The sequence below is a fragment of the Delphinapterus leucas genome, chromosome 5 (assembly GCF_059928025.1).
Source record: "Delphinapterus leucas isolate spDelLeu-1000000601 "Yukka" chromosome 5, BTC_Dleu_Yukka2, whole genome shotgun sequence".
Taxonomy (NCBI): Eukaryota; Metazoa; Chordata; class Mammalia; order Artiodactyla; family Monodontidae; genus Delphinapterus; species Delphinapterus leucas.
The window spans coordinates 98,933,119-98,956,239 of NC_143133.1; the positions used below are offsets into that span (position 1 = coordinate 98,933,119).

Consider the following 23,121-nt stretch of genomic DNA (forward strand, 5'->3'; position numbering starts at 1 on the left):
CCCAATAAAACATCAGCTGCAAGCAAATGGTCCATCACACTATCCAAAATATAAGTCTGAAATTCTTTTTGCTGAGTTCTTGTCGATCTTTCAGGGGAAGCCTAATCAATAAAATTTAGAATTAGAAACAGAACCCAGTAAACAAAGGTAAGGCTCATCAACCACAGTTATATTAAAAAAAACTACTGGTAAGTAGTAGAATATGTCACAAGAGATGGTATATATGCTTATACTCTCTTATTTTTCTGACCATAGATTAAAAAACAAATTAAAGCAAAGGTAAAACAATACCTTCTTTTGAATCCATTCCTCCGAAAGCAGTATTCTAAACATTTTAAGTATTTAATAAATATTTGATATCTATTATCTATCTACCTCACTTCCAAAAGAGATCTGGCAGTTTCTAATGAGATACAGATAAAATAAGTCATAAAGCCATTTAAACAAACACAGAAACTCAGGAGTCTAGTAACCAAGAAGGTAAAGTCAATGGGGAGGCAAGTATTTATATCAAAAAAAATCAATTAAGCACACAATTTTGCTTTGAGCTTCCTAGGGTCAAGAAGGAGAAAAAATAATAATATGACTTATAAAGCCTTTAATTATCTATAAAAAAGGAAGCATACTATATAGTCAGCAAGGATGTTTTCCTAAGATTGTTCTGAGAAGAATGTTCCCTGTGGGTTTTTATAAAGAGGACAATGAACAGCCCTGTAGGTTGTACCTTTGATAATGGTTTTATACAGTACAAAGACGATTTTTAAAATTATCTTGAATAAAAGTTTAGGGCACAAAGTTAAACTATAGTTCTCTGATGGCAGTTCTTTTGGTAATTAGGGTGGTATGATCCAGGTGCATAACTTTCAAGTCTCTAGCCTGAGAGGTGGTAAAGCACTGGGAACACAGGGATGAAAGGTAGGAAAGATCCTTTTGTCATTCTTCTCAAATGCCAGTCATGTTAGCTGGCTTTGGATAGGAGCTGGATATTGAACGATTCAATAAACTGACATAAATTTGTTTCTTAATAAGAGATCTGGATGTTGTAGTTACAAGCAGAGTACTGATGCTTTGCAAGTGAAGTTAAAGAATCTATTTCTTCTCACACAGACAGGTCCAGGACTATGTTTATGACCATGCCGCAAAAGTGGGCTATAGAACACTCTTCTGCTTTATGCATTTAAAGTTAAAATCTGTTCCACTGGGGAAAAACCCACTTCTTTCTATTCTGATTTTCAAAGTGGTGCTGGTGAAGATTTTAAAAAAGCAGTTAAAATTGGAATCCTATATTCAGATCAAAGATATTATTCTAAGGATTCAAAGACCAACCAAAGTTGTAATGAACGTTTCTCTGTTTTTCTGATAAAACATATTTTGTTTTAAAATGAAAAACATGGGCCTAGCAACAGTTAAAATATTAGTTCTTAGGAGTTTGGTTTGGCATTAGAATAATTTGGGAAAAAGTGAAGGTCATGACATGTTGTTTATAATCTTTTTTTAGAAAATTTATTTATTGATTTATTTTTGACTGCGTTGGGTCTTCATTGCTGCGCGTGGGCTTTCTCTAGTTATGGTGTGCGGGCTTCTAATTGCAGTGGCTTCTCTTGTTGCGGAGCATGGGCTCTAGGTGTGCACGCTTCAGTAGTTGTGGCACACAGGCTCAGTACTTATGGCACACAGGCTCAGTAGTTGTGGCTTGTGGGCTCTAGAGAGCAGGCTCAGTAGTTGTGGTTTGTGGGCCCTAGAGCACAGACTCAGTAGTTGTGGCTAGCAGGCTCTAGAGCACAGGCTCAGTAGTTGTGGTGCACAGGCTTAGCTGCTCCGCGGCATGTGGGATCTTCCCGGACCAGGGCTCGAACCCGTGTCCCCTGCATTGGCAGACAGATTCTTAATGACTGAGACATCAAGGAAGTCCCTGTTTATAATCTTAATACATTTTCCTGTGTAGATGAACAGACTAATACAATGGTCAGCAGAAGAGTTGGGGCCAAGGCCTGCCTATTCCTCATGCTGACAGTACATCAAGACCCCACCCCTGTTAACGGAAGGAAAGCGAGGACCTTCAGGCGGTTAAGTGACAAGACAGATTGATAGGTCTATGAGGACTACCCAGCAATCAGATCAGAGACCATTTTCAAACAGCTTGAGTGATCAAAATTTACGAAGGAGTAAGGCTCTCCACTCACAGGAGGATTTAAATACCCCCGAGGATGGCAATACTCATTCAGGATTATAATCAACTCAATGTGGCTAATGGGATAAGTAGTAATGAGTAGGGTTTACAAAATCTTAATTAGACAAAGTTTTGGAGTATGTAAAACAGGGAACATAGAACATAGAGAAGTAGTTTGATCTGTCAACAATAGTTATTTTTACTTAATTAGAAAGTATTCTTTTGTATTCTATAAGGATTTAAGGCTGGCTCAGTCACCAACAGGCGTATTTAATCCTCTGATTCCTCTCACTGAAGCTGTTTCATGAATGATCATGACCCAGAATTAACTCTGTTATTGGCTCTAACTGCCAAGTTCAAATGTTCTTGCTGATACTCATAGTAGCCTAACTTTTAACGGACTTAAGACTTTATGAGTGCATGCATAGTTTTCTTGGGTGTTTTTTTCTTTTTTTAAAACAATTCACTGGACTACAATTATGTAACTACACAGTGCTTAGTTTTATGTACCTTATCTCATTGTGCACAATATCCTTTTGAGGTAGATACTATCATCTCCACTTTAGAGATAAGGTAATTGAGGCTTTGAGAGGTCAGGTCACTTGGTCAAGTCACAACTAGGTTTCAAACGTCAGTTTCTTTGATGCCAAAGTTCAGCACTTCACCTGCCATTCCGTACTCTTCCAGCCCTACTAAAAATCTCCATACTGAAGTTAACAAATGCACAAGAACAATTCAGCCACAATCTCTCCATTTTTTTAGATAAACCTGGTTGGCCCACCAGACAACCAGGATGAATTCAGGGCCGAAGGAAGAGAGGGTGAGCCGTATGCTCTGCTCTGCCTGTGAGATCTGTCTTCCCAGAGAAGACAGTGAAGCCAGTCAACAACAAGAGTCTTCAAAGACTCAAAGTGTCCTTTTTGAGGCCTGGGAACACCATGCAGAGTCGTCGTGGGCACGTGTGCTGCCCATGGCTGAGAGCCCTCTGGCTCTGCGGGGGAGGCCTTTAGTGCTCCGTAACAGGAAAAGCCTTCAAGGAAGAGGGGTTTGCGCTCTGTCCTTCTGACTGCAGAAGCCTGACTGGCTTCTCTTCTCTCAGTTACTTCATAGCACTCTCTTTGCCCACTTTTGCCACTTTTTTTGGTTTGTTTATTGCTCTGCAGGGGGTGCTGCACTCTGATGGGAACGGGGAGGTCTTTTAGAAGATGGCGGGAGCAGAAAGCAGCGAACTCCTCAGACAGGCACACACTCCAAATCAGCCTCCTTTGTTTCATCATATTTCTTTCCTTCAGGTATATACAAGTACTTTTTGGTCTGTTCTCAGGTACTTTCCTTCCGTGGCCACATGCAGCAAATTCATTTGGCATTTCATTAGATGCCTGCTGGTGCCAGCAGAGGGCGCTGGTGATTGTATAAGCCACCACAGGCCACTTGATTTTTGAGCAGGTCTTACGTGCCAGGCACTGTGTTATGAATCTTATATGTATTATCTTACTTAATTCTCACAACAGTCCTCAGAGACAGGTTCTATTTTTATGCCATCTTAAAGATGGGCAAACTGTAAGGGGTGAAGAGAACTGAGCTGGGCCAAGGTTACACAGCTATAAGCAGCACATGTTTAATTTCTCAAAATAGTTTTGCTGGGTGATTTATATATATTTAACTGTCACAAAAATCACGCAGGGGAGATAGTATATAATATCATTCTCTAGAGGATGAATTTAGCTCAGTGAGAATAAAATGTTTACATAATAAACCACAGGGCCAGAATTCAAACCAGGTCCTTCTATGACACCACACTGCTTCCCTTGTATTTGGTCTGACTCACACTCAAGCCAGTCTATGTGAATGGGAAGCTTTTATTTTTATAGACTGCTAATAAAGATAACTTCACACATTCTTTTATAGATACAATCAAGTAAGTAGACACTCTTACGATGACATCCCAACAATCCTAAGACTGAAAATGGCCTGGCTTGAGCATATCAGCCCAAAAATCAGTTGGTTCAAACACCTTCCTTCACATAGGTAAATGGTAAATATATAGGATAGTTCTTTTGTTGATTTTCTTCAGAGATAGACTTCATAATTGTAACATTCAGAATCATATGCTTGTAATTTATTATTTTACACCATGGGAAGACATGGAATGCAACAGCATTTCCACTAAATATTTTTTGTATGTGTATTCTGTGTTTGTGTATTAGATTTGAAGTTCCTCAAAGCACTGATTTTTAAAAGCAAATTTATCTCTCTCTTATTAGATGGTATCATATCTTCCTGTTTGGGAACTGCCAGGGATATAGTTATAGTTAAATAATTCAAAAAAACTTAAAGAACACACCAAGGCACTGAGCTAACTTTGTGAGAGACAAAAGGACACATGAAAGTTGGTCCCTAACTTTAAAGAGTTGATAATCTATTTGGGAAATTCAATCTTGACACTCCCTGGTTCTTCCTAAAATACTACCACCCCTGACTCCCTAATGCAATCAGATACAATTCCACTTCAGGGCAAGTTAGTGTCCACAATAATGAGAACGTTATCTCAAGGTTAATACATGTCATATCAAACTTTCCTTACTGAAAACCAAAATAAAAGACAATTATACAATTTACCCGTTGCTAGTTAATTAGCTATTAGGATTCCTACAAGACTGTTATTACTGAATACATACACTTACCCCATTTCCTCTACATATGTGTATTTTATTTTTTGGCTCAGTTATGCTTTCTTACACACACCTATTCTTAACTTTATCCTGTTATTTTCTGAAAACCATTTTATTTTGCATAGAATGCTTCAAATTCTTACCCCATGCACTAAAACACTAGCCATCTCTCTTCTTAAAGTTTCCAAAGAGGACAAGCTCTACCAGGCAGGCTTTTAAAATCTACCAGATGAATTCTTGATGAAATCAATTATTTTTCTGCCAATATTGAACACTGTGGTCCCGGTTAACATGCTTTGCATAGGACTTCCCTGGTGGCGCAGTGGTTAAGAATCCGCCTGCCGATGCAGGGGACGCGGGTTTGAGCCCTGGTCCGGGAAGATCCCACATGCCGCAGAGCAGCTAAGCCTGTGCGCCACAACTACTGAGCCTGCGCTCTATCTAGAGCCTGTGAGCCACAACTACTGAGCCCGAGTGCTGCAACTACTGAAGCCCACGCGCCTAGAGCCCGTGCTCTGCAGCAAGAGAAGCCACTGCAATGAGAAGCCCGCTCACCACAACGAAGAATAGCCCCCGCTCGCCGCAACTAGAGAAAGCCCGTGCGCAGCAATGAAGACCCAAAGCGGCCAAAGATATATAAATAAATAATAAATTAAAAAATGCTTTAAAGTGCTTAGCGTGACTGGTACCTAAATTACACTGATTTCTTTTAATTGATCAAACTGAGATATTTTCACATGAATAAGATAAACATTTGCTGGGATTTTAAGGTTTCAAATAAAAAGTTAACTGTTTTCGCCACTAGAGGGAGCAGAGAAAGTGCAGGTTCAGTTGTCAAACTGCTGAGGGCGGCATGTGGGAAGCTCCTCACAGAGAGAAGCAGTTAGTCTTTTACACTGATTGAATCTTTCATAAAACATTATTTTCAGAGCTCTGGCATGTACTGCTTGACCCTATTTATATGAATTGGCCAAAAGAATGAATGTATAGGCAACTAATTATATATTAGATCCCCTTCAATGGTCTTTTATTTTTTCTTGAGATTTTTCTAGGTGAACATTTGGTTTTCAGGGATGGTCAATTTCTAGAGCCAGCAGTGTGACCACTTTAGGGTTTGTTTTCTGATGCATCAGCTAGTTCTTATCACTTATCAGGAGAATTATCAAGTGCAATGGACTAAATGTTTGTGTCCCCCCGCAAAATTCATAAATTAAGCCCTAACCCTCAATGTGATGATATTAGAGAGATGGAGCTTTCTGGAGGTAATTAGGTTTAGATGAGGTCATGGGGAGTCCACATGAGGGGATTCATGCCCTTATAAGAAGAGGAATAACCACCTGAGGTCTTTCTCTGCCATGTGAGAGCAAGGCAGCCATCTGCAAGCCAGGAAGAGGGCCCTCACCACAACCTGACCAAGCTGGCATCCTGACGTCAGACTTCTCAGTCTCCAGAACTGTGAGAAATGACTGTCTGCTACTGAAGCCACCCAGTCTATGGTATTTTGTTATAGGAGCCTGAGCTCAGATACCAAACAACCTACAAGTTTGCTGCCTTGGGGAAAATTCAGTAAGTGCATATTGAGCACCTATTATGTGCAATGCACCACGCCTTAAGCCCCACAGGACACTAAAACCAATAATACCGGAAGTGATAAATAACAGGGACTGAAATAGGAAGTTATAAGCTAAGGAGACAATGCTGCTGTAAATGACTAGGGAAGGAGCTGGAACACTAAGGTCCATGGGCCAAATTCAGCCTATCGTTGTTACTGTACATAAAGTTGTACTGGAACACGGCCACGCTCACTCATTTATGTATTGTCTGTGGCTGCTTTCTCATTGCAATGGCAGAGTGAAGTAGTTGTGAGAGACTGTACAGCCCACAAAGCTGAAAATATTTACTATTTGGCCCTTTACAGAAAACGTTTGTCAATTCCTGGTCTATCCAGGGGAAGGGTGATAAAGGACTAAATTAAGGACATGCCAAAAGGAATAGAAAGAAGAGAAACAAATTGATAGGGTGTATATTAGCACACTTATGATAAAAAATTCCCATAGCTCATGATACGTTCTGCCTTTACAACCCAAAAGAATTAGAAATCTGAAAGGTATGTGGCATAAAACTTGCTTGGTTATTAATGCTCTCATTATAAAAACAATTTGAAAGAGATGTAAATGCATTTCTTTGTCTTTACCTCCAACAAAAGATCAATTAGTGGAGTCTGCTTGCTGGCAGGGGTAAGACAGAGGTTGTCTATTATTAAGACCCGCATGAAGTCAAAAACGAACTTTTTAGCAGGGTGATTGGTCAGGTATGTCTTGACACCCACGTTGCAGTACTCTGATTGGCTTCTGTTCATCCCTGTGTCTGCTGCAAAGGCTTTAAACTCTTCCGCTGGAGATCCAACTTCATCATCAAGATCAGTCACCTAATAAAATCAAGTGGAAATATATCCTAGTCACATTCGATTTCATTTGATGTTTTTACTTCCACCAAATTGTAGCAGCAACAGTATTTTTGTTCAGTGTTTACCTCCTATTAAGCTATTCAGTGCATTACATCGTTCACTTTGCTTTACTTATCTTCTCTTTTCAGGGTGGTAATCGGGCACCATATGTCACGATTACTCAACACATGCTCTTTCTAATATTAAACTACTCACTGGCCACTAACCATATAACTGCTTTATGTTGAATTTTATCTCTATTGTGGATAACTGAACTTGAAATAAATGAAATAATAAAATGAGAATGACTATATTTGCTTATTTAAAACATACCTACTGAGAAGTCAAGTGTTATAGACTTTCAGATAAAAATCTGGCATAATGATTGCACCCAAGGGCTGACCCATTTTTGTAGGTAAAAAAAAAAAAAAAAAAAACCCAAATAAGTAAGCAATACAAAACTAGTACCAAGTTTGAGCCAACAGAAAAAGAAAGAAGGATTAGAAGACAGATTACAAGATGCCGACAAGGAAAAAACATCAAAATATTACTAAAATCTTTTTTTACCAAAAATGTGGATTCTAAAATTATAAACAAGCCATGGTGTTAAGGTCATGTGCTATACTTGCTTTTTTCCTAAAAATCGCCATAATTTTAGAACGAGTATTTCACCATTATACATGAAGAAAAATTAGTATGAAGAAGATACCTTATTTCAGCCTCTTGAGTAAGTGGCAGAAGTAAGACAAAACATCATGAAATTCTGAAGTTCTATGGAAGAACAACTGTCTTTTGGGTTCGTTTTAAAGGACAAAAGAAGTATTTATACTACGTATGATTACAGTCTAATAACTTTCTCTTTAGTGCAAAATATGAAAAATAACCATTGAACAAAATAGAAAAAGTTGAACAGAAGGGACAAACACACATGTCATTTCTTATAAAGACAATCAATCCTGTAATTAATTTGTAAAGACTAAATGCAGGAGATGCCTAATTCCTGATATAAATGAAGTGGAAATAAATTTGGTCTGACTAGAGTTCTGTAACCTGATTTCACAACTATACAGCTATCATTAAATATAAGAAGAAATGGATCAACAACTACATGAAGATGGAATTCACTAATGAGGGACTTACAAGAATATGGTAAATGAAAACAGGAAGTAGAATTCACTGTTATTTCAAGGGAAAGCAGAAGGAGCATGTGGGGAGCCAGATACCAGATAATGATGTAAGAGATGAAGCAGAAAGTTATGAAACTGTAACTTGGTGAGAAGCTTAAAAAATTGGCCAAAAAAATCTGCTAACCATTGGAGCAGACTAATTCCAGTTTTGATATTTTCCTCCCCCTTTCCTACCATCTCTGAGTAAGGGCGAATGTTGAAGGGGAAGACCGTGGCTGCTAATGCACACAGGAAGTCGGGGCTCATCCACATGGAGGCCAGGTCTGGGACATTGTGATACAAGTATCTAAAGAACTGCATCAGGGTCACAGGGTATTCCCGGAGCCAAGATCCCTCTTCTTCTGACTGCCAAGGCTGTCATGGGGACAAGAGAGGAAACAACATGTTAGAAAAACTGACACTACTAAAAGTTACTCACTACTCTTCTAAAACCGGATAAATTGATGGTCCAGAACTCTTGTAAACCACACACAGGAGCAAACACACAGGCCAACAAATCTAGAAAACTAAAACAAAGGTGATACCCCTAGAAGCTGACAGAATGTTTTTCTATTCCTTTGAGTACTCACAGCTCAGTAACTAGAGTCAATGGTTTTGATTATTCATCATTATCAACATGAGTATGGCTGGAGCCAGTAGTGGCTCTATTCCCATCAAAGTTGCCCCATCCTCCATCACGCCAGAGAGTTAGGATTAAGATAAAAATGGGGAAGTTGGGCTTCCCTGGTGGCGCAGTGGTTGAGAGTCCGCCTGCCAATGCAGGGGACACAGGTTTGTGCCCCGGTCCGGGAAGATCCCACATGCCGTGGAGCAGCTGGGCCTGTAAGCCATGGCCGCTGAGCCTGCGCATCCGGAGCCTGTGCTCCGCAACAGGAGAGGCCACAACAGTGAGAGGCCCACGTACCGAAAAAAAAAAAAAAAAAAAAAAAATGAGGAAATTACTTGACCTTTCTGAGCCTCCTACTGTCATATAAAAAATGAGAACAGTGCTCTTAACCATTATGCAACTGTGATATTGTGATTCATAATAAGAAATATATATTTAGTCTTTGTTCCATTTCAGGCACAGAGATCCTAAAACCCTTGGCATTTCCTAAGTGATAAAAGAGCCATAAATGTGTCTTTTTGTTAATCATAACAAGCTGCTTTCCACCACACTTGAGTTTATGTTGATGGGCTGTCTTGCCGGGGGAACCAACCATGGCACTAGAGGGCTGGAAGTTAACTGAACCTGTTCCCCACAGCCCCCAGGGACGAAGAGGGGCTGGAGACCAGGCTCAATCACCAGTGACCAATGATTTAATTAATCATGCCTGTGTAATCAAGGTGCCATAAAAATAAAAAACACAGGGTTCAGAAAGCTTCTGGACTGATGAACACGTTGAGGTGCTGGGAGAGTAGCAGGACGGAGAGGGCATGGAGGCTCCGTGTCCCTTCCCACCTTGCCCTATGCACCTCTTCCATCTGGTTATTCCTGAGATACGTCCTTTTATAATAAACTGGTAATCTAGGAGGTAAAATGTTTTCCTCAGTCACGGGAACCTGAAATTTATAACTGGTGAGTCAGAAACACAGGTAACAACCTGGACTTGTGACTGGCATTTGAAGTGGGGCAGGGTTGGTGGGGGGGAGGGGTATCTTGTGAGACTGAGCCCTTGACCTGTGGTACTCGATGCTACCTCCTAGTAGATAGTGTCAGAACTGAATTGAACTGTTGAACACCCAGCTGGTGTGGCGAAACCTTCCACATACTTGGTGACCAGAAGTGTCAGAAGTAAAGTAGCGTTGTAGTAGAATATTGAATAAAGTAGACACATATGAGTTGTTTTTCTTTAAAAGCCTTACAACAATAACAGTGATGATGATGATAAAAGAGTAACAAAAAAAGAATATATTTCAACAATGCTTATCTTCTGATACTTCCCCAGAGAGTGGCTTCTTTTTCAGCTTAGATTTTTATAATTGTTTATGAATAAAAACCAAAACAAGAATCCCAAAGCATTCTAAATTAACACATTTAATAGTAACGTCCTTTTCTTAGATGGCATAAGAATAGTTTTGACTAAAATCAGATTTATCAGGTACTTGTAATCCAAAGAGTCTGGTTAATAATTCCTCTTACAATGTGATCCTAAATCGTGTAAACAAATTAAATCATTATTCACGGTATTCCTGTAAGAAAGGTAGGAACATACATTTTGTCATTTACTCTTTCAATTAGAATAGAAATAATTAGAATAGAAAACATAAAAACAAATACAAAATAAAACTTGCACTGATAACATTTTAAATCTCTAAATGAGAGTGATTTTAAAAGTTCAAACAACATATTGCAATGACATTCAGTACAATATATATTCGTTATATACACTTATACATTGAAATATGTATTTTATAGCGCTAACAGCATCAGTTAACACTTATGAAGTGCTTACTCTACACCAGGCACTCTTGTAAGTGCTTTGTGTATACACTAACTCATACATCCTCACAAGAGTCCTAAGAGATAAATTCTATTATTACCAGCATTTTATACATAAGGAAACTGACGCACATGAGGTTAGTATGTCTGAAGTACCAGAGTAGGGATTCTGAACCTAGCTCCCGAGCTCAGGATCTTAACAACTGCATGGTCTTTCCTTACACTAAAGATAACAAAACACAGAGGCTGAGGTTCCAGAGACCACATAGTAAATAAAGAGTTATGACAGCAAAGGATTCTTCTATTTTAAAAAATATCACAGGCAGGAAGAACTACCGACAGGTATCAGTATCTCAGGAACTTACTGAATTCAGCATGCTGCGGAGCATCCCCAATAATAAAAAAGCAGCTTCTGTGCATACGTTATGGATAGAAGAGACCACAGTTCCACTGGAGGCAGGCACTCCAAAGATAAATGTCCAAATGGAATCTAAATCAAACTGCAGAGGTGAAAGTGAATAAAGATTAGCCATTGCCAATTTTTTTCAGTAGAGACCCTCAAAAGTTCTAATATTCTAAAATTTCTTTGAAATTAATTAGTTTTTTCCAAAGTGAGCAATGACAAAGAGATAGAGACCTAGCATTCCTCCCTCCTATATTTTAAAACTCATTTTTACATTTACAAGACAAAGTGAATATTATGTATCATCCTGTCTTAGACCTATGTTAAAAACATCATTTTCTTTTTTTTCCTAAGGAAAACAAACAAAAATAAAATACTTGCTAATTAGCTAGGCGATGAAATTAAAGAACTGATGGTCTTAAATAAGCAGGATCTTTTTAAAAAGCACATTGAACTTACTCTTTCCCCCACTCTCAGCAATGTTCTAATTCACTTTTAGGTTACATACAGATGAAGATTTGATGAAATAAAAATCAGTCTGAGGAGATTTATTCATAGTAGTTTTATATAACACTTTATGACTATGGTGTCATGCTTATTTTGAAAATTACATAACCAACCAAACTCTGCTAAGCATGAATCTGTACTGTGACTTAATGTATGGGTACAGACTCAGCGTTTTCATTTAAAAGGTTTTGTCAATGACTAGAGTTGATTTGAATAGCATTTTGGCATTATTATGGAAGTATAACTGAGTTTAAAACTAAATTCCTATGTCTTTGCAGTGCCACAAACATGAACTATATAGAAATATCCATGATAGTCTCAGATTAGAAATCAGGTAAAGCCTTACTGTTTTCCTAACGTGGACATTACCTATCATTGAGAATTTAAAAACATTTTTCTAATCAGACTTGTACTAAGAATCCTTTCATACCCACCCAATTTATGGTATGTACACTACTCCATTTTTAATTCTACAGAAATTATATTTCTAGATAAAATCATGTTACTCAAAAGAATTCTTTTGATCACCATTAAAATATCATCCAAAGTCTTCACGCATATATAATCATATAGAGTAATCATAAAGAGAAAAGGACCAAATAGGTACAAAGGACTTTTTGGGGAAATTTTCTATGGTACTTTACGATTTTTATGTTCCAAATCAAATCCCAAACGTGAGAAAGGGATGGAACCAGTTGATTTTAGTGTGATTAACCCATCACCCTGCGGTGACTTTCTGACAAATGTAATTACACTTACACCCTACTAGATAATTCCTACCTGGCAACCCTGCTTACATCGGCTGCTGATGACAGGCACACTGACCTGCAGGTTCTCAGGCAGCTCACTAACTGGCTGCTGCAGAAACAGTGCCATGAGGAGAAAATAGAGGGCAGGGACATTAGTGTGTTTAGGAAGGAATGACTGAAGAACTGGAAAACCAGGAAAATGACAAGCATCCCGGTTAATCTCCCTGACAGTCGATCTCCCACCAGCACTCCTGCCCACGTTGAATCCTAAGAGAAGAGGAAACAACGATAAGGACAAAATTAATAATCGATTACCATGCTACGTTAACAAAGAAAGGAGTAATTAGCATATGTGACATTTCCATCCAGAACATTCACATTAATATAAGTAATTAACTATTCAACTGTTGAATTAATCTTTCAGTCAAAAGTTTTACTTTACTATCTCTTTGACTTTGGCAAGCCTGTCTATTAGGATACAGGTCTCAAAACATAGCTGAGGCAGTCAGATACAAGAGGTAGTATAAATTCTACTCATTAAAAGAATGACCTCCAAAGAGCTCTAACATTTCCCTAAGAAGACAGTAATATTCAAAACAGCCAGAATTTAAGATGCTACAAAAAAATTTAACTTAAAAATGCACCAAAATATAGTTAATATATTTCATTTGTCCTGAAAATTGAGATAAACTAATTACCTTAAATGATCTATGAATCAAGAGACAAGACAAAATGAATATGCAAAATAATCTTTCCTCACAACATGGTCTGTAACTCTGCTGGAAAGCTGTCTGGCAGTGGGATAGCAAGTCTGAACCCACTGTCACTGTGGTTATCTGAACATCCAAAATCTGTTCTAGAACCACAGCTCTACCAGGAGATGATCACTGCTTATTAATGTGGCTTACAGCACCAGCCTTTCTATCAATCCTGTTTCCTCCTTTATATAACTAACTACCTTTGGGAAACAACTATAACATCTAGTTGTTTTTGGTTTTTTTTGGTTTTTTTTGCGGTACTCAGGCCTCTCCCATTGCTGAGCACAGGCTCTGGACGCGCAGGCTCAGCGGCCATGGCTCACAGGCCCAGTTGCTCCGCGGCATGTGCGATCTTCCTGGACCGGGGCACGAACCCGTGTCCCCTGCATCGGCAGGCGGACTCTCAACCAGTGCGCCACCAGGGAAGCCCTCAAACATCTAGTTCTTTTGCCACCCCAAACCTAGTACAGTGCTCAGTACAGAAGAAATGTTGGCTAGAGATTCAATGGAAAACTTCTGCAAACAGCAAGATGAAAGACTGACTTTTACTCTGAAACAATTTTTATTTCAAATGAATATTCACATTTTTTTCCAAGTTCTTTTTTCTATGATGAAGTAAGCACATACTTGTTACTACTTAAAATAATGAAAGAGAAATTTGTACCTAGGTGGCTTTTTAAACAGTTCATCCAAATCAATTGCTCAGTGTGATATGAATTAATCTTCTAAAGCATGCTCTTCTAATTAACAAAAAATTGGACAGCAAATTACCAACCTCTTTCATGTATCATCTCATTTCTTAGACAATGGGCATGTAAGAAACTGCTATTATCCTTTTTATAATGTAGAAAATATGCGATTTGTTCAAAGTCATAAAGTTAATGAGTGGTGGCACCAGGACCTGAAGCCTGTAAAGCTAAACTGTCTCCGTTGGCCTTCTCAATGACATTGTCACATTTCTGAAAAACTGGCTGCATTAGGATGCTGGGTGATTTTTGTTTGTAGTAAATTCTAAATGAAATCATGAATATAAAAAAGTCTGAGCCTTAAGAAATCAAAAAACATAAAGTGGTATTTTATACATTAAGTAGGAAAAGAAATTTTGATCAAATTATATGTCCTAAATGAAAACCAATACTAGCATTTATTTTCCTTTCCAAATTTTCACACTCTATTTCCACCCCATAATTGATATTAAGGAATATCTAATATGTTATTAGCAGTTAAGCATTAATTTAGATTCAAGTTACAGCTACATGGAAGGTATTTTTATAAAGAAAAATCTGACAAAAAACTAAGAAATATGAATAAAACATTCAAAAACTTTAGGTTGTTCATCATAGCAAAGAGAAACAGAATCAAATGAGATGATATATCTATATATATGTAGATATAGATATACATCCATATATATACACAAGTATGTATGTATCAGATAGATATTCAGGGAAAGTTATATTAAATTTAATCAAATTTAAATTAAACTTAAATACCTAGATTTCTCTTTTAGAACCAAAGCAGCATATGCAATATACAAGCAGGTATCAATGAAGCACAAATAAATTCTAAGACATGAAGTCAGGTAGGTCAGAAAAGTTAAAAGCACCTTTTCCTGATATTACTGAAGTGATGTAGGACAGAAAAAAGGACAGAACTGACTGTCAGAAGACAGATACTCAGACATATTACTGTCTGACACAGGAAGCTTATGTATTTAACAGTATTATTTTCCTAATTAGAGAGAAATTAATTCTTAATGTATACTCATTAGGTTTATTTCTATAATATATAACCTATATACCATAAAATACATACACCCGTGTCTGGAATCCTGAAGGCAAGTGAGATGACATATGTTAAATAATTTTGCAAACTGCAAAGTCCTAGGTGAAACTCAGGTATTATTTTGGCCTTCAGTGAGAAGCAGCGCTGTCAATTAGCATTTCAAACTCTTACATTCTCCGAACTCACACTGAATTGTGCCTTTCACTATTTATTCTCTTAGTAGCTACTAGCTACTATTAAGGTCAAAAAACTAAATTTCTTGCTACGAAACTGTTTATGACACTTGTTGGCTATATCTTTCTCCCAGAGTCAATGCAAAACAGCAATCTATTTTTCAGATCATAAAGTCTCTATAATGATAATAATTTAAAATGCATTTTTTTTTTTTTTTTTTTTGCGGTACGCGGGCCTCTCACTGTTGTGGCCTCTCCCGTTGCAGAGCACAGGCTCCGGATGCGCAGGCTCAGCGGCCATGGCTCACGGGCCCAGCCGCTCCGCGGCATGTGGGATCTTCCCAGACCGGGGCACGAACCCGTGTCCCCTGCATTGGCAGGCAGACTCTCAACCACTGCGCCACCAGGGAAGCCCTAAAATGCATATTTTAAAGCAGACAATTTTCTTGAGAAATCATTTCACAGTGAATTTCTTTCTTCATCACAAAGTTCCTTGAGACGTTTTTCACATGTGAAATAACAATAAAATAATCCTATGGTGTAAGCTCTATCTTCCTACCATTTGCTTTAACATTTGACAAAGTAGTGCAGGTTGCACCTAGGTATTGATACTTGAACTTTTTTTTTTTAACAGATAAATTACATATTAAATTCTGATACCTAATTTTTCCACCTGACAGGGTAAATAGTTATTCTTAATGCTTATTGCAGAATACAATTATATATGATTTTAAACTGTAATGTTATAAAGACAAATATATTTTTTAAATACTTTAAGAACTGAATGACTATAATTTTCAATAAAAACATTATCTTAAATATATATTTTCCAAAATAAGATCATTAATATGAACAGAAATATATACCAGTTCAAATAAATCTAACACAGGAAACTGTAATTTTCTAATATTGTTTAAATGCTCAGTTCCGTGTTGAAAACAGCATAGAACCAGTAAGCAGAGAATAAGGAGCTTTGGCTGAAACTTCAATGAGCTTAAATATTTGTGTGGCAATATAACATAACTATTAAAAGCATGGGTTTTGGATTGAGCGACCTGGATTCAGATTTTTTTTTTTTTTTTTTTTGAGGTACGCAGGCCTCTCACTGTTGTGGCCTCTCCTGTTGCGGAGCACAGGCTCCGGACGCGCAGGCTCAGCGGCCACGGCTCATGGGCCCAGCCGCTCCGGAGCATGTGGGATCTTCCCGGACCGGGGAACGAACCCGTGTCCCCTGCATCGGCAGGCGGACTCTCAACCACTGCGCCACCAGGGAAGCCCTGGATTCAGATTTTGACACTTCTTACCTGACAAGTGACTTCACCCCTATGCCTTGACTTTCTCATCTGTAAAATGGGTATTTATATATCATAGTGCTACTGTGAAAATGAAATAAGTTATTGTGAAACTGAAAAGTGTTTGTAACTGGTACAGAATAGACCCTCAAAATATTATTATTAATTCAGTTCTGATAATTTGCAAATTATTTATAGATCAGAAAGGGGACTATACAACAAAAAGAAATCATAAGAAATTTACTTGAGTTTTCACATCTTAATATCCTGTCTCTGACTTTAGTTTGATTTGCAATTAAAAAAGCCAAATTTGAAACTTTTTATTCTTTTTACTCTATCATTAATCAAAATTCATGACTCAGTGGTTGTTAGACAAACTGAAGAGTATAAGCTTATATAAGATTTAAACACAAAACACAAAACAGCTTATTTCAAAGCAGCCGACTGTAAAAGTCCCATACCTAATACAGTCCCGATCTTATTGGTTAAGACGGAATCTGTCTGTTCCAGCCACCCTCCACCACTGAGTCCTTCCTTGAACTTGATGAGAATAGACTGATTACTCAGTAGGACGACAAGAATCCTCATGGCTGCCGTAACTGTGGTGGAATGCAAGTGTTCTTCCATAAACATCATAATCCAGTCAAAACCCAGCGTCCTGACCAGCTCTTCGCAAGCTCTATTCAAAGATAGATGGATTAAACAAAACAAACATTAATTTAAAGGATTATGATTTCAAATTTAAAAAAATAAGACTAGTTTCATTCTTGAGATACGATAAATTTCAGGGTTTAAAAAATATCTATTAAAAGTCAGTGGCAAATCTTTCTTTTGTCTACCATGAATTAACTAGTAGTAGCAACTATTACCATCAATGCTCAAAAGATTTTACTTACTGCAAATTAATGCTTGTCTTTTCTTTAGATGTGTAAACCAGTTTTAGTAAGATATCTAGAAGTCTGTTCCTCAAAAGTATAAGATTGGCAGATACAAGACCTCCAAACTCTTCTTCAGTTCCTACAATGAAAATAAATACATTAAATTGCCCTAGTCGATAAACTAGGATAAAATATCCAACACTGTTCTAGGAAATCTCACTGAAACACACCTTTCAGAAAACATTTTCTCTAGGAGTACTTTCCACTCAAGTGAACAAGAAAAAGGGTCCAACATTTCTCTTTAGAATCCTGAAAACTGTTCATTTACTTAAGACATTATCTAAACAAGTGATAATAAAGACTGTGAACACTTTTTTATATTAATATTCCCTTCTCCTACCAACAGGGGTAAAGTAATCAAACGAGGATCACACGAACAAAAATAACAATGCAAACCCTTAATTTCTAGTCTTTTTGAAGGACTGAAATGGTTAAAATTTCCAGATTTAAAAATGAAAAGAAGCAGCATAAATTATTCAATAATTATAATACATAAAGTAAAGTGAGAATTAAATAGCACAGACAAGAGTTTCAGGCACACAAATGCACAGGAGAACTTGGGGAAGAAAGGAAGGAAGACAGAAAGTTTACGGTTCTCAATGGATAGTACTGGAAGCACAAGGGACTGGGATCAATGGCCTAGTGTTGCAGGCCCAGCTCTGCCACTAAGAGCTCGGGGTTAGTAAGTCACAATCCACATGCTTTCTTTCCTTTATAATTGAAGCTCAGGCTAAAGTTTAATGACCATGGTTATATGCTTTTACTTGTTTGGGCAAGGGACTATTTTTACTTTTAAATAGTATCTTTTAAAATGCTAACTTAGTGCCTTAATCATTGAGAAGGGTGCTTTAAGCTTACCAAGGGGAACTCAAGATTCCCTCCCAGGCTAACAGGCATAGGACTGGTAATTTACAAATTGCCTTGTTGACAAATGGAATGGACAACCTAAATTGACAAATGAATTACTTCCTTTCAATAAAATGACAATCCACATAGAAATTAAGAATTCTCCTTAGTTTTTATGCCTATTTTTTTCACTGTCAGTTATGTCCCGTTAATTTTCAAATACAGTTTAAAACAATTAACTCTGAAAGAAATTTCCAGGTTAACTTCTTTCCATTCGAACTGATGCTTTACTCCACATTGCACTGTGCTTTCATGCAATTTATTTTATTTTGCATTAATTATTATATCACCGTTCAGCATTATTCAAGCCATTTTTTTGGCAGGTGTATCCTGAATACTATGTAAGCTACATGAAAGAAAAAACTATGGTTTTAATTTTTTGGAACATCCTGTTATACTTAAGACAGTCCAGTCCACACAATTAAACAACCAAGGTCATATACTAACAAGACCAGCAATATGCTTCTGACTTTCTCTATTCTTTCAAATGGCAATAAATTGATGAGGAGAAGACTAGTCTAATCAACTTGGCAGATCAAGAGAAAATTTTCCTAATTTATACATTCCTGCTACTGTGCTCTTGTCAAAAAAAGTTTACAGCACTAGTTGTAGTTATTGAATTCAATGGCCAGCAAGAAATATGCAGACTAGAGAAATATTTTTCCCATATCTTTTTTTTTTATACTTGAAATAAACATGTTATACAGTTCCAAAGATTTTAAGAGGACTTTCCTTTTTTTTTGGCCGCATGGCACGGCATGTAGGATCTTAGTTCCCCGACCAGGGATCGAACCCGATCCCCCTGCAGTGGAAGTGTGGAGTCTTAACCACTGGACTGCTAGGAAAGTCCCAGGACTTCCCTTTTTAATTCCTATTTACTTGGCTTATATTAATTCAGAACTTAGAAATAATCTTTGTATAAGGTAGAATAGTGCAGTGGTTTAGAATGTTAGTATTCAGGATGGCTTAGAATGTTGGACTACCTGAGTTCAAATGCAGTAGTATGATCTCAGGTAAGTTTCTCTTAAACCTTCTGGGCCTCAGTGTCCTCACTTTTTGTAAAACTGTGATAACAACAGGACCAATTTCATAGGACTGTTATAAGATTATATAGAGCACTTAACAGTGCCTGGCAAATATTAACCACTAAATAAGTGTTATCCATTGATTTGATCTATATGCTTCTCACCCACTGCTAATTTGCTTCACCAAAGAAATATCAACATTCTTCCAAATGGTAGGAAGTAAGTGGTTACTGGCCTTATATTCTGCTCTATGATTAGTAGAAGTCAGCCTCTCAAATCTGTTTCACCTTTGAAAAACATAATTACACCACTTTCTCTTCTTATTCATGAAGCACCAGAGAGGCTGTGCTCTGACTGATACAGCCAACATGGAAGGGAACTCCCAGATGGATAGGGTCATAAGAGTTTTAAAGGAAATCATTTATGTGACATAATTTGGGAATAATGCAACAGGATAATAATGTAAATAATGCTGAACAAATATAAAATATTGTGAATTTAATTACAGGTTAACCTGAAGGTTCTTTTGATGTTTTCCAAGCAAATCTCCTGCTCTAGAATACACAACTGGAAAAATACATTCTAACAAGAGAAAAATACGCTTCAAGGGAGGAAAGATTTTTTTTCAAAAAAAAAAAGTGGTTGTCATGGGCCCAGGAACTACAACTTAAGAAAATTTTATTCTACACTTACATAAAGTGATTCTAGTAAAATGTTCTTTCCCTCAATGACTATTAAATATTTAACAGGGAAATAAAAATAACCGCAATATAGATACAATTCACTTTAGCAAGAATCGATGTTTCTGAAGAGTTTTACATAAATTAAAAAAAATAATGTTCAAAAATTAACTGGAAGAGTTTATTATTTAAAGGAACATTGCTATAAATCCTGTAAAAATAAGAAAGATTTTATTTTTAAAGTAAATTCACACCCTATTCAATTTGTAGGTAATTCTGTACTTCTGCATATTGTAGAGCCTTGGTCTAAGACAAATACATCTGTGAAAGACCAAAAAAAGTAATGTAAGGAGAAAAGTAATATAACAGTGTCACATATAATTCAGGTCTAACTTGTGTCAGAAGAAAACAGGGTATAGTAATTACGTTCCAAGCTCCAGAATTGACTCACCAGTGTCAGGCTTCTCTTCATGGTTTATTTCCATAACTACAAATTTCTCACAAACTGCAAAGGTTGGTAAAGTAGAAGAAATAAACTGGCCAAACCTTTAAATACAAGAAAAAAGAGGTTATAGATTTTATTTTTTCTCCCTCCGAAACAAACAATACTAAGAAACAAAAAGCAAAGAAATGGAAACCAAAATAGTACTTCTTATTTTAACTAATCTTTTACAGACCTCACATGATTGTATTTCATTTGCTTCCCCTCGAACTGTTGCAATTAACATTATATGTTATAATGTTTTAAAATACGTATAGGGAAAAATACACTTCATCAGAAATATAAGTCCTTTAATGCACTAATCTAAATTTCAAAAACCAAATGGTATGATCCAAATTAAAATGTCCTAACATTATCTATATGGATCTACTGTAGCCTAGTAGTTAAGTACTTGGGTTTTGGAAACACAGGTAAGATTAAAATCCTAGCTCTATCAGTTTTTAATCATGTTACTTGGGGCAAGTAGCTTAACCTCTCTGGGCTTTAATTTCTTAATTTGTAATGCAGAGAAAAATAAAAGCCTTGATAGGTTTCAGTGATAATTTCAGCAAAGTGATCATCATAACACCAGGATAAGACCTAAATAAATATTGTTAATAATAATGACAAGCTCCAAAATAATTTTTAAACTCCAGTTTTAAATCTGTCACCAAGTTAAAAAAAAATGCTTTCAAGATAACTGTATATAAAATGAGCGATTTATGTGCTACACCAATTAGAGATTAGTTTACTGGGAATACTCTAGCAAAAATGTGTGATTTCACCTGTAATACCTGAGCAATTACATGACAAGCAGTGATTAAGTCTAATTTAAGCAGTTATCTACTTGGAAAATATCTTAGGTAGTTTTTTTCCTTCCATTTTCAGTCAAGATGAGAATTATCATGTGCCTATTAGAACAGTTCTACATACACTCCATAAATATGTCTTAAGCCATATTTCACACTGGCAGCAAAATAATACTCATATAAAAGGTCTGAATATACAACAATAAAACACCACCATCAGTTTGGGTGATAGAGAACAAATACAAAAGATATGGCATGTCCGCTTCGGGTGTACGTGCATGTGTATATGTGCTTCTGCACGTACATTTGAGAAGTAGCAAGGCTTGGGGAAGAGGGCTGTGGACCAAGAATTCCTACACTGAACGTTTTTATGTCCAGGACAATCAGCCTCACTGGGCTAATTTTAACAACTTTTCTCACCAGAATTCTATTATTCGCTAGTGACAACAACTGGCTTTGCAAGATACATTCATGTTTTCCACGCCTTACAAATATCTTGAATAGTATTAATTTTACACGTGTTACCTAGGCATAGGAACCAATTATGTTCATCTCAATCATCTTAACCTCGTTAGTACTTTTAGTTAACAAACAAACAAATACAGAAGTTTTCACTACCTGAGCAGATCATTGCTGTTGGGAAAACCTTGCAGTAAGAAGCTCAGCACATTACTAATAGCAGCAATTGTAGGCTGGGATAAAGACATATCTCGAAGAGTCAGTAGTAGCTTTGGGATTAGCTGGAATTCCCTCATTAACTTGGCATTCTTTGAAGCTTCACTATAAGAGAAAGAAGATTTTATACATTGTACTAGTATCTCTTCTATAACTGAACAGCTAACAATTTAGGTATCAACTAATACCTGGACTCTGTGAGCAATTCAATGAAGTGTTCAAATAAGGAAAGATGAAGTTCATACGGTGCATGGAGCCAGACCTATAATAAAATAAAGACCAGTGGTATATTTAGGGTTAAAAATACCCCAAGTCCCAATCCAATAAGCGCAAATGCAGCACATATAACTTATTTCACTTAATTAATTGAATATAACCACTTTATTAGTTTTTATTTATTGTAGCCCTTTAAAACTGCCTGTATATAGGACTTTTGGTTCTGTTCATAAAGAGATAATTGCTGTGGAAATTACCCTCCTAGAGTAAACAACTAGAAAGGCAAGATCTATAGAAAATTTCTCTGGAATCAATGACTGAATACTATTAGTGAATACTGAATACAATATACTGAATAGAATGAATATGGAATACAAAAACTGAATGAATGACAGGAATCTTGTGTGGGTCCAAAACTGGAAATAACCACTGCAAACTGGCACAGCAAACAATTCCTAAAACTCACAAAGGGCTGAAACTACTTTGCACTCCCACCAACCAGTACAGAGACTTCAAAATACATAGGAAGGTTGGGTAGAGGTCTCAGAAGTGTAATACCTTAGTAGGGGGGCTAAATTACCACTAAAGATTAATCAAAGTCCACCCTAACAAAGCTTAAAAGCATGCCTCAAAAGAATCAAGATAACTGCAATACTAGAGCAAAGTTTAATACTCTTTAAAATAATAAAACAAAATTTAGCATTCAACAATGTAAAATTTAGCATCCAATCAAGTTCCCAAGAATGCAAAAAAAAAGGGAAAATATGAGCCATAAGTAGGAGAAAAAACCCAATCATTATAAATAGGCCCAGAAATGACAGAGATGA

The 23,121-nt window shown here is 36.9% G+C and overlaps 1 protein-coding gene across 12 annotated transcripts in view; it reads right to left on the reverse strand.

Moving 5' to 3' along the window:
* Positions 1 to 23,121, reverse strand: part of WDFY3 (WD repeat and FYVE domain containing 3) — a 259,871-nt gene that overhangs the window by 67,472 nt on the left and 169,278 nt on the right. For 11 of the 12 annotated variants that reach the window (XM_089912207.1, XM_089912206.1, XM_089912205.1 and 8 more), the window contains 10 exons: positions 22,267 to 22,340; positions 22,022 to 22,183; positions 20,565 to 20,659; positions 17,461 to 17,581; positions 17,026 to 17,243; positions 12,588 to 12,823; positions 11,263 to 11,397; positions 8,650 to 8,829; positions 7,037 to 7,270; positions 2 to 101 (listed from right to left, as the gene is read on the reverse strand). In XM_089912207.1, coding sequence (XP_089768333.1) covers positions 2 to 101; positions 7,037 to 7,270; positions 8,650 to 8,829; positions 11,263 to 11,397; positions 12,588 to 12,823; positions 17,026 to 17,243; positions 17,461 to 17,581; positions 20,565 to 20,659; positions 22,022 to 22,183; positions 22,267 to 22,340 — 1,555 coding nt within the window. The remainder of the gene's footprint in view (position 1; positions 102 to 7,036; positions 7,271 to 8,649; positions 8,830 to 11,262; positions 11,398 to 12,587; positions 12,824 to 17,025; positions 17,244 to 17,460; positions 17,582 to 20,564; positions 20,660 to 22,021; positions 22,184 to 22,266; positions 22,341 to 23,121) is intronic. The other variant, XM_089912208.1, reaches the window with a different exon arrangement.